The sequence below is a fragment of the Lytechinus pictus genome, chromosome 16 (assembly GCF_037042905.1).
Source record: "Lytechinus pictus isolate F3 Inbred chromosome 16, Lp3.0, whole genome shotgun sequence".
Classification (NCBI taxonomy): Eukaryota; Metazoa; Echinodermata; class Echinoidea; order Temnopleuroida; family Toxopneustidae; genus Lytechinus; species Lytechinus pictus.
In genome coordinates, this window is record NC_087260.1 from 5,169,420 (window position 1) to 5,182,024 (window position 12,605).

At 37.0% G+C, this 12,605-nt stretch overlaps 1 protein-coding gene across 1 annotated transcript in view; it reads left to right on the top strand.

The window, feature by feature from the left end:
- Nucleotides 1-12,605, top strand: part of LOC129278970 (DNA polymerase alpha catalytic subunit-like) — a 61,134-nt gene that overhangs the window by 34,984 nt on the left and 13,545 nt on the right. The window contains exons 28-32 of the mRNA XM_064111648.1: nucleotides 7,951-8,043; nucleotides 8,603-8,691; nucleotides 9,188-9,304; nucleotides 10,867-10,999; nucleotides 12,308-12,442. Coding sequence (XP_063967718.1) covers nucleotides 7,951-8,043; nucleotides 8,603-8,691; nucleotides 9,188-9,304; nucleotides 10,867-10,999; nucleotides 12,308-12,442 — 567 coding nt within the window. The remainder of the gene's footprint in view (nucleotides 1-7,950; nucleotides 8,044-8,602; nucleotides 8,692-9,187; nucleotides 9,305-10,866; nucleotides 11,000-12,307; nucleotides 12,443-12,605) is intronic.

Sequence of the window (12,605 nt, forward strand, 5' to 3'; positions counted from 1 at the left end):
AAAATTACCCCATCCTTATCTCTATCTTACTGGAGCGTTGTGGCCCAGTGGATTAGTCTTCAGACTTTGAAACAGAAGGTCGTGGGTTCGAATCCCAGCCATGGCGTAATTTCCTTCGGCAAGAAATTTATCCACATTGTGCTGCACTCGACCCAGGTGAGGTGAATGGGTACCCGGTAGGATTTATTCCTTGAATGCTTTAGCGCCTATATGGCCGCTCAGCTACAGCCGGGGTAATAATAATATACCAAGTATATTTCAGCGCTTTGAGCACATAATCAATGTGGATTCGGCGCTTTATAAATACTCTATATTATTATTATTATTATTACTACTTTTCGTTAAGGTATTCTCAACCAAACACCTTCTCACCACCGTAAATATAACCATAAATGCCAGTTGCGGTAACAATCTAAACCATGATTTTGAAAAGAGTCTAGTGAAATGTCTACTCAAGTATTTATATCTATAATAAATCAAATGCATGTGCCAATTGATTCTGGTATGAAATGAGAAATTGCTGCGAGATGAAGCAAATAGCAAATTGCATTTCAGCCATTTGTCGGTTCTGGTCCCACATGTGCTTATCCGTGTTGGCAATAGTCGGTATGATCATTTTCCAGCTAAGATTTCATGATTTCTCAAAGTTTGGTTCTCACCAAATATTAAGGTATGATAAAATGGCAACTAATCTTAACGTTAAATTTTCATTTATTAGTTTCTCTTAGTTCCTTGATTGCTGCAACTTCTTTAGTTTAGCTTTAACCACACATGTATGCCCTAAAACCCAGCGCATACTGTGTGAATTTTTGCGATACGAATTTCAAAGAAATTATAATAACATTTGATATGAACATTCCAACCAATAAAATCTTAGCGATCAGAGTTCAGGATAATGTAAGGACTACTGAAATCGAAATTTAGACTAGACCGTGCCACCCTGTAGGAATAAAAGCAAATTCAATTCCAAATCGTAATGACGTCATCATTGGCTGCACCTGGAAGCCGATTTGGTCTTTACTCCGACTACAGGGCTTGTCGCAAAGTAAAATTATGAATTTATTATTCCTAACATTATGCCGAACTAAAAATGAAATAATTTCACTTATTGCGACTTTCACATTTAATGCAAAATGCGATTTAAAAAATCGCGTCACATGTGATCGCATATGCACACTGCGCTTTAGACATAAGAACACAGGAAGAGGTGTCGGGTCACCGTTAAAGGCAAAATATAACATCGCTCCCTGTTTAAAAAAAATCAATGTTGATACCTGAAAATAGTATGGGTATAACAGTTACAATATCAAAATGCCGTCATGAAAATCTCACATCACAAAAATCATTGGATATATTTATAAAAATATGAAATATAAGTGACCCTCTTTCAGTTGCAGGAGTCCGTTGTGACAGAAAGTTTGTTGCATTTCAAAATTGTGCCATGTATTTATTAGTAGCGCCCTCTTCCGATGAGAGTGTGCAATGCTCATAGATGATCGTTGATTGGTGCTCTGATGTGTGGAGGCGGGGCAACGAGCGACGAGGAACAAGTGTTTTGCCTTCTAGGAAGTACGTTCCCATATACACATCGGCGTTTGCGAGGTGCCATTGCAGTTCGGCCGCTCAGCGTGTCTGTGTTTACAAAGAATCCCCACGTTTCCACTGCCGCCATGTCCTCGCACTGATTGCGAGCGCTGATTGTGTTTATGATACGGTCTCATGTGGTCGTAAGAGGTCAAAGGCCAGTCTAGTGCGTCTGTGTGACTATTTATAGAAATCCCAACACCACTTGGATTGATGCCTGCATGTTCGAACCAGGCATACGCATATCCCTGCTCCATGTAGGCCTATCGTAATTGCTATCTACTCTCTCTGTGTTTGGCAATTCTCAAACTGATGAGGGGGGGGGGGGAAGGGGTGGGTGCGGTGCGGTGCGGTGTGTGAGTTCCTTGGTTTGCTCCAAAATTGTTACAAACGGTAACGGTCATTTTTTAGTATCGCAACTGTAAATTTATGTAAAACAAACAGCACTTGTTAATAATTATGACTTTGTTTTCATGATTATGTTAGCATATGTTTTATGGGTTTGTAGCTTATAATAAGACCATCATGATTATGTTTGTTTTGTTTTATGGGTTTGTAGCTTATAATAAGACAAAATGATTGTTTGAATTTTAAATCCCCAAAGTATTTTTGCAACAATCAAAGTAACAGGGGCCGCGGAACTTTTTCAAAGTGGGGGGGGGGGGCTGACCATCATCGGCTAAAAATCACAATCATATGGTAATTTTTACGTATTTGTACACGGTTTTGGAAAGGGGGGGCTGATGATGAGCCACCTCGGTTCCGCGGCCCCTGCATGCTAGAACGTAGTCAATTTGCAATTGAATCTGTTTCAACATCATCACGATACTCAACGGGACTCTGTTATAGTTTGTAGGTCTGTGAGTTCCTTGGTTTGCTCCCGAGTATTATTCTTCAAAATTACAAACGGTCATGGTCATTTCTAGTATCGCAACTGTAAATTTATTTAAAACAAACAGCTTTTTTTTATAATTATGACTTTGTTTTCATGATTATGTTTGTTTTGTTTTATGGGTTTGTAGCTTATAATAAGACCGAAATGATTGTTTAAAGTTTAATCCCCCAAGTATTTTTGCAACAATCAAAGTACCAGGGGCCGCGGAACGTTTTTCAAAGTGGGGGGGGGGGTGGCTAGCTGAGACAACTTGTGGGGGGCTGACCATCATCAGCTAAAAATCAAAATCATATGGTTATTTTTACGTATCAGTGTACACGGTTTTGGAAAAAGGGGGGGGGGGCTGATGATGACGCCACCTCGGTTCCGCGGCCCCTGCATGTTAGAACGTAGTGTAAAATTTGCAATTGAATTTGTTTCAACAACATCACGATACTCAACGGGACTGTTATAGTTTGTAGCCTATGCCTAGGCCTTTTATTGTCCAAACAGTTGTAATGTTTGTAATTATGACTTTGTTTTATGCTTATAATTTTTGTTTCGCTTATACTAAGACAAGACGCGGTAGTTTTAACTGATCCATTTCAAGTTGATATATATTCATGGGCTTACAGGAAAAATACTTATAAGTCTACAATAGTATTCATTATAGCCTTGGATTACATCTTTCATTTTATGAATCGTGTAGGCCTATAATGTTGATTAAATTTTGTACCCCTATTCTGGTTTGTGTGTGATTTATTATATTGTGGTGGGAGCTTACGAATCACTGGCGGATCAAGGGGGCACATCCTGCCCATGCCCATGCACCCCTATAACAACGTACAACACCCTCAAAATTGTAAATGTAAGTATCCCAAGTGTGCAAATTACCTATGCAGAGGGCCCGGTATGGAGCGGCATTGCGCCCCCGTCATGGATCATGTAGCCACTGATTTTTTTTTTTTCTGAATTCATTGCACAACTTCCCCTGAGCCATGCACCGTTCAAGAACAAGTCCACCCAAACAAAAAGCTGATTGAATAGAAAGAGAAAAATCAAACAAGCATACCACTGAAAATTTCATCAAAATCGGAACTAAAATAAGAATATTATGACATTTTAAAGTTTCGCTAAATTTCACAAAACAGTTATATGCACATCTTAGTTGGCATGCAAATGGGATGACTGATGACATAACCCAATCACTATTTTGTTGTACTTTATTATTATGAAATATGAAATATTCTCATTTTCTCCCCATTGTCATGTGAAATAAAGTTGCATTCCTACCCGAAGATGTATAATTAAATTGTTTTAACATTATCTGGTTCAGACAATATAGGGTCCTAATTTTCAAATCTGTAAAAGCTGAAATGATATATAATTCAAGCAATAAAAACAAAACAAAAATAATTAGTGAGTGACATCATTGACTCTTATTTTGCATATCATAGTATTGAGCATATAACTGTTTTTTAAAAATCAGCGAAACTTTAAAATGTCATAACTTTCTTATTTTACATCCGATTTTGATGAAGTTTTCAGCGTTATTTTTGTTTGTTTGATTTTCTCTATCAAACAAATTTTTTTTCTGGGGTGGACTTGACCTTTCAGGTAGGCATAATCTTGCCCAGCGCACTTGACATGATTTACAGGCCCAGCCTATAATATATTGATTTCACAACCGAAGAGTTTTTATTTATTTTTAAAGGAGAAAATTCTTACATCACCTAATGACCAGACCCCGTCACTGAACGAATTTATGAAACCATATATTCCAAAAAAGGCTTTATATGCTTTGTGCCAAAAAGAGCTTGTCAAAAGGAGGAAAACGCGGCTACGACCAGATATAGATATTAGTTTTATGGCCGCAGACGTTACACCGGGCTGAAAATGTCTAAAGTAGAATTCACTAAAATTTTATCAAATTCTGATAACAGCAAAATTATTAAATTTGAAAGTTTAGCAATATTTTGTGAAACTAGTCGTCATGAATATTCGTTAGGCATAGGCGGATCCAGGGGGGGCCCGCCCCCCCCCCCCCTATTGGCGGAGCAAAAAAGAAGGAAAAAAGGAAAGAAAGAAAAAAAAAGAGGGAAAAGAGAGGGAAAAAAAGAAGAGAAGGAAGACGAGTGAATAAAATAAGATGAGGGGAAGACTTGGAAAATAAAAAGAATCTTTCATGTCACTAAAATTTTCGATCGCGCTTCGCGCTCGCATTCCCTGTTAGGTGATTTACATATCTCTTTCAATATGGAGCTTAAATATCAAGTTTGGAAGTCAATATATATTTCACCTCGGAAATCGAACTTTCATTATTTTGTGTGGTTTCCAAATCAATTTTTAAAAAGTGCTCTTTAAAAATGAAAGTTTTATGGTCTGAATATTAAAATTTAGGCTCGCGCTGCGCGCTCGCAAATTTTGATTTATCAGGTACCTATCATTTTCGTGTATTCCATTTAGTTTTCAAAATATCCCTTTTTCAGGTCTAATTGTCAAAACGTATCAGATAGCGATAAATGCTCGCATTTTGATTGGCGAGTTATGTATGTCTCAATATTTATTATACAACAAACTACTTAAAATCTTCTTTTCAATACAGTTTATCAAAAATTTTGGCTCGCGCTTTGCGCTCGCATTAATGGTTAAAAATAGATTAACTGATGCATCGTATTCCTAATTACAAAAGTGCTTGAAATGTCCAGTTTTCAGGCCATAATTTCATCAGATTTCTCACTCTCATTAGGCATTAATAAATAAGATTTAATAATTACACTGTCTCTTTTGTTTCATCTTGCGCTTAGCAAGAGGAATATGAAGATAGTCATCATTTTCATATGATGATAGGTCCTAAGGATGTCCCGGTCCAATGTCAAAACTTGAAGTAATGATAATGAAAAATGTCAGCTCTTTATTAAGTTCGAGCCATATCCACCTCACAATTTTCCTTCAACTGCTTGAAATATAGAGCTGAAATTGACTTTTTCAGATCGGAAATATGAAATAGTTTAAGCTCGCGCTTCGCGCTCGCTTTGATTTTCATGATAAAAGATGTATTTAGAATGCCTCGGGCTAAATCTGAAACGCGCGCGCATGTTTATTCAGATACTCAACTTGTTCTCTATACATGTATGTAAATCATTATCCAGTTTCAGAGCACAATATAAAAATTTTATGCTCGCGCTTTGCGCTCGCATCATTTATGTAGGAAGATCCCCTATTACTCATCCTTTTCATGATTTACAAAACATGAGCAGAGTGTCCCGATTTTAGGTCTAAGTCTCGATTTTTTTCGCTCGCATCAATTGTTTAGTTATATAGCTATCCTGTTCAAGATTACAAAAATTGATTTAAATTTTAAATTCTTTGTGTAGAAATGTCAAAAATTTTCAGCTCGCGCTTCGCGCTCGCATTATTTGATTGTTGAAATATGTAAGGTCTTCATGGCTATAAGTGCAAGCAGTCCTTAACGGGTACCTTTTCAATCAGTTCAAAACGTGTATAAACATTTTCTGCCTGCGTTTTGCGCTCGCATTATTAATGTAAGGAAGACCCCCAATTACTCATCCTTTTCATGATTTACAAAACATGAATAGAGTGTCTCGTTTGTAGGTCTAAATCTCGAAATTTTCCACTCGCACTACGCGCTCGCATCAAATGTTTATATATATATATATACCTATTCTTTTAAAGTTTCAAAAAGTGCTTAGAATTTCTATTCTTTAGGTCAAAATGTAAAACAATGTCAGCTCGCATTATTTAATTGTTGAAAAATGTAACGTCTTCATGGCTAACTGCAAGAAGTCTGTTACAGATACCTTTTCCATCAGTTCATTTCTGCTCGCATTTCGCGTTCGTAGTAATTATTTAGTTGCATATACTTCTTTTTCAGGATAACAAACATTGCCCAGAATGTTCAAATTTTAGGAAAAATACATTAAAATTAAAAAAAAAAATTTTTGCTCGCGCTTCGCGCTCGCATTATACGAATAAGGATTATGATATTGTATATTCATGTTGATTTATTTAAGAATAAAGCTAGGAAGTTACTATGAGGACTGCCCCTTCAAAGGAATAAAACAAAAATCATCTTCGAGCGGCCGATCGGGGAAAATATGGCTGGAAAAAAATCCTGGGCCCCCCCCCCCCCCCCCCTATCGGCGAAGGCTGGATCCCCCCCTGATTAGGTGGTCTCATGATGTCAGATCCCCACTTGCTCTTTTCTTATGATGGCCTACTAAATCAGTTGACAATCCATTTTTTTTAGTTCTTGGAGGAATAAAGGTGAATAAACCAGGTAATAAAATACAAAATAAATGAGTGAGGATATGACATCAGTTGCCCATTGAATATTTATGAAGATATGTTTCACCAGATAATGCAATCTTTAAAATGTCGTAACTATGTTATCCCTTGTCCGGGCCGATTTTGATCAGATTTTCACTGTTTTGTTTTTCTGATTTTCCTTTATGTGTTCAAATCATATTAATTTCAGATTTAAGTACCCCTTTAAAAAACGCATTACAATTGCAGATTGCAAGTATCAGGCAGTTATATCATGAATGTTTACAGAACAAAAATCACAAAAATATATAGGCCTATAGGGAAACAATGCTGTAACAGAGGCCGAAATTATAACATAACTTGTAAATATACTTTTGAAGAAATATAATTGTTTCACGATTTCGTTCGATCGACAAATAAAGCCAGATTGCCGATTGTAGTAGGCATATATTGTAAACCCCCCCCCCCCCGAAACGCGGCGCGTATGGTAGGGTTAGTGGATTGGAGGGATTATGTGCATCCCTAATTTGCATACCTATCAGTCCAAAAGTGCGAAACATGCGGCTTTTGGAAAGCCATGCTTACATAAGGAAGGTTATCTCTGAAGTGCATTATTGTAAGTATCTGTGCGACACTTTTCATCTCCCTACCTTCGTCCATTTCAGGTTTTTTTTCGTCTAACTTTTTACTTTTCGAGTTGAGCACAAAACACTGCGGCAAACCAAAGAACCAACTACCGTATAGCGCATCACACGTAGACTCTACACGTACACGCACAGCGCATCCGCTGTATGGCCGGTATAAACGTGGTAGTAAAGTTGCGTAATCTGCATACATGTGCTGCAGTTGATTCACACAGAGCAATCGCATGTATCATGCATGCCCATATATGGATGGAACTGCGAGTTTGATTGGCAGACCTACACGGTCTCTTATCACAGAGGGAGGCAGACAACGTTTTTTTGAACTCGGCCGTTGCAACTGTTTTGAATTATTATCGGCACGATAGAAATTATACAAAATCTTCAATTATAACCTATCAAAAGCATTTCTTTCGATGTTTTTGTTGGTTTCAGAGTTTTTAGGTTGATAGAAAGGCATTCATATACATATTTCATCTCTCACTTGATTTTTTTTAAATAACATGTTTACAACGTTAGTCTTTGCCTTTAAGTGATATTGGTGCTTTCTCTCTTTGATTTCAGATGAATCTTGATGTCATCTATGGAGACACTGATTCTATAATGATCAACACCAACTCGACGGACCATGATACTGTCTTCAAACTCGGCAATAGGGTAAAATGATTTCCTTTTCTACAACACTCTAAACATTTTCCTCATTTTCCTGTCACATTCCCAAATGGGTCGACGATGTCGATGGGTGCCAAAACGCTTGGCAATGTCCCCCTCTTTCCATAAATTGTCGATATGTACTTGCATTTTCTAATTCTGAATTATCTTCCCCCTTTTGTTGACTTCACAGGTACAATAATCATCTATGATTAGGCATTTGATCATGAATAGAAATTTGAAATTTTTTGTCTATAATATGAAACTATAGTCCTCATGCAGCTTTTTATCTTGGCCATTTTGAAATGAGAAATTCAAAATGGCTGCCCAGTGGCGAAAAAAAAATGGTACAAAGATTTACCAACCCGAACTGACAAGTTAGCCTCCACCCTCCCCCCAAAAAAAAATATAAAAGGGAAAAGAAATATTTAAGTTTATCATGATTATCCCACAGGATTTCATATTAACTGCTACTGATTAATAATAAATAAAAATGAAAGAGGAAATATCAGAGTTTAACTGAAAAAATATCTTTTTCATCCTTGCTTATTTTGTGTCTTTTCAGGTCAAGACCGAGGTCAACAAACTTTACCGTTTGCTGGAGATTGACATCGATGGTGTCTTCCAGTCGATGCTGCTTCTCAAGAAGAAGAAGTAAGATTCCTTCTAATACTTTGATAATGTGTTTACATTTACAAATTGTTTTCTACTGTGCAAAATTTCATAGCAAAACACTGATGTGCATCAACATCTATGTAAGTTACAGATATATTTTGCTCTTATGCAGGAAACTAGACTTGTGTTTCTTGCTTTCTTTTTATCAATATAGGACAGTATTGATAGATGACCCAGACACAAAACCTATGCTCTTTATGAATTATAGACGTTATGCATTGATGCAATCGTAGATGCAGAAGCCATTGCCTTGCGTGCATTGGTGATCTGCAGCTGGCGCATCTCTGACAACTCCATTTACACATATTCCTATATCCTCTGAGGGAGGGCGCTGTTAGAGTATGATGTCACATGCATAAGGTCTATCACTAATTTCTAGGATAGGAATTGCATGTAGGTACAGATTACAAATGTTGCTGATTTTGTTTTCATTCAACAAACAAACAATGCTTTTCTTCCCCCATATCCTTGTCAGGTATGCTGCCCTCACAGTCGAACGTTTGCCAGACGGCACTCTGAAAACTTCCAAGGAGATGAAGGGTTTGGACATAGTAAGGAGAGACTGGTGTGACTTGGCTAAGAAAGTTGGAAGGTAATCTTTAATGATGATGGTGGTGATGATGATGATGATGATGGTGATGAAGATGATAAGGAGGTGGTTGAATATTTTTTTAAATCCATATACAGTGCGTCCCACAAAAAAAGGAAACTGGGATTCCCAATTACATTTTGCAACAAAGCAAACAATTTAAGGTCTTACATTCACTTAATCCTAAATTCAGTTTTGCTTCATTGTGATACCAAATTTGAATACGCATAGATGACCAAAAAGAGTTTTAAAGTTCAGTTTCGACTCAAGTTGCGCAGAAAAGATGGGTAAAGATTTCATAAGAATGCGATGGCCTTGCATAAAAAAGGAATGGCTTATTAGCATATATTTTTGTATTCTTTAAGTTTCTTTCACTAACCTCGAAATGGGAGTATGTGCAGATTCACATGTGAAAACTAAAGAACCTTTTTAGGGTTTAGTCTAAAACTTGTGCTCATGTATGCATTTTTGAGTGACAATGGTGTTATAAGATTTGGGGTTGTACAATGTAGGTCAATTGTCACAGGTATTATATGCATTGAATTCCAGTGATAATTAAAGAACATACTTCTTGAGGTATCTATTCAAACTTAGCTGATGTATGCATACAGTATATGAGTATTGATAGTCTGAGTAGATTTTAGGGTCAGTATTAAAGGTTGCAGAGGTCACTGTTTTAATCTCATAGATTGTAAATGTGTGTAGTATATATCTGGGCCCTATTGCACAAAAGTTACTATTACGGTAACTTTGCCATCCACTGGTGATTACCATGGTTACGTTGATCAACAGCCAATTGAAATCAAGGATTCAATGGAAATTGCCATTGCATGGCAGAGTTTTATGCAACGAACCCCAGAATGGTGGATTAATGAATTTAAAGGAGAATGAAACCCTAGAAACCAGCTGAATCCATATCAAAGAGAAAAATCAAAGAAACATATTGTTGAAAGTTTGAGGAAGATTGAATGAATAATAAGAAAGTTATGAGCATTTGAATGTCGAGATCACTAATGCCATGTAGATCCTCCAATTGGCAATGCGACCAAGATCTGTGATGTCACACACGTACAACTACCTCATTACTTTAGTACTTATTTCACTTATATTCTCACTTTTATAGAGTTTATCACAAGGTGAGGTGATCTCTTTATGAGAGGACAAGTACAGAGGTTTCACAACATTATATCATTGATGAATCGTTTGTCATATGATTAGAATGAGCAAAAAGAGATGTTTTGGGGTATATTTTCAGTGTCCAAAAGGGGAGAGTTGTTCATCTGTGACATCATAGATCTTGGTCGCATTGCCAACGGGAGGATCTCCATAGCATTAGTGATCTCGACATTCAAATGCTCATAACTCTTCTATTGCTAGTCCTATTTTACTCAAACTTTTGTTGATCTTATTCTTTGATTTTTCTGCTTTCACAAAAGCTAACTTGCTCCAAGAGTTTCATTCTCCTTTAAACTGCATGCAGTCAAGAACCCAACTCGTTTCAATTCATTTTACTCTGCAAGTTCTGAGTGATCACTGGATTTATGCCGGACATTTTTTCTTTCCAGTTATGCAATCGATCAGATTCTGTCTGCTGACTCGAGGGAGTTGATCGTTGACAACATTCACTCTCATCTGATTGAGCTCGGGGAGAAGGTTGCTGCGGGGACCATTCCACTAGACCAATATGAGATCCACAAGGTTTGTTCCATTTAATTCATTTGAAGACATGTAGTATTATGACTCCATGTTGTTCAACGCGTTAAAACCCCATGGAGTTCCACATGTTATAATGTAACGTACAAACGGCTTTATCGTTTCCTAAAGCTATTCATAAGTTTTTGTGCGACTATTTGCCCGACTGGTGACCCTTTCTTGTTGTATATGATATTTCCCTGTGTAGCTGACTCAACACCTGAGAACATGTTACAGTTGAGCATAAGGTCATGCATACCGGTAACTTATGAACAGCTTCATGAAAGCTGGAAACACCACCAGTGCTGATTTTTCCCCCTAAAAGACATTTGCTCTTTGTTGCATGCTCTAAAGACACATTTTCCAAAAAAATATTTATGTCAGTAGTCTTATTTGTTTAAAAGAAATACCACTTTGATGGTAACAGCTTGCGGTGTATATTTCAAGAGATGAAATAACTTTGTCAGAATTTCTTCTGCCGGAATGATGGGTACACCACACTGTATCTTGTTTAATCAGATATCTGATGAAATGAAAACTACAACTACTTTATAAAAAGATTCCTCCAATTAAGGTTCAGCTTACACAGTGCTTAGAGTGCATCGCTTGCAGCAAATGTTTGTGGCGTGGAGAAGCTACATGCTACATTTAGAGAAGACTTGCGATTGATCCGATCAATAGCAACTATGGACGGCCAGCAACGTCAACATATAAAATGCTTGTTTGTTTAAAAAAAATTCTAGATATGAATGTATATCCATAAATTCATTGATTTCTTGACAATTTGGTGTGTTCTCCTTGAAAGGACATTTTACAAATTTCCTGTAAAAGAAATAATGACACTGATGGATTTCCATAGAGTTACGATTGATTACTCTTTGTAAGATGGGGCCCTGAGCTACATGTATGCAAACTGGGAGAATTCTTCATAGTATGGTACATGTATCTCACTAACTGCAGCTCTGATCACCAAAATACATGTAGGTGATGTGAATTCTGGACAAAGTCTCTAGCTGCTGTAATGATCATACAATCAAATTTACTAGCTCCAATCTGTATGATAAGAGATGTAGGAATTTTCATAAAAATATCCCATTGAAAGTATTCAACAAAGGACAATCAATCCCAGAAATGTATAAAAATAATGACACTCATCTTATAATTGGTGGGAAGTTATTAACAAAGAAACTCTTTGATATTCTGCTTGGCTCTTGGAAAGTATTATTTAGGCATGCTAAAGCTACCCAGTATATTTTAAAGTTCACAAGTTCAGATTACATAAGGCTCTTTGAATGAATATTTCTCTTATGATAGAGTTTAACGAAAGCACCCCAGGACTACCCAGATAAGAAGAGTCTTCCTCATGTCAATGTAGCACTACGTCTCAACAGTCAAGGTGGAGGAAAGCCAATAGGAGCTGGTGATACAGTATCCTATATAGTCTGTGTGGTAAGTGTTGCAAATTAACCCTCATAGTCCCGGGGAAGGGGGGCATTATGTCCAGAGACACTTTCTTAATATGGTAAATCATTGATGTTGGTGGTTTGCATCACTTATTTCATTACTATTTCCTCGCAAATCTCTCACTACATTTGAGACCAACTTTGCAATG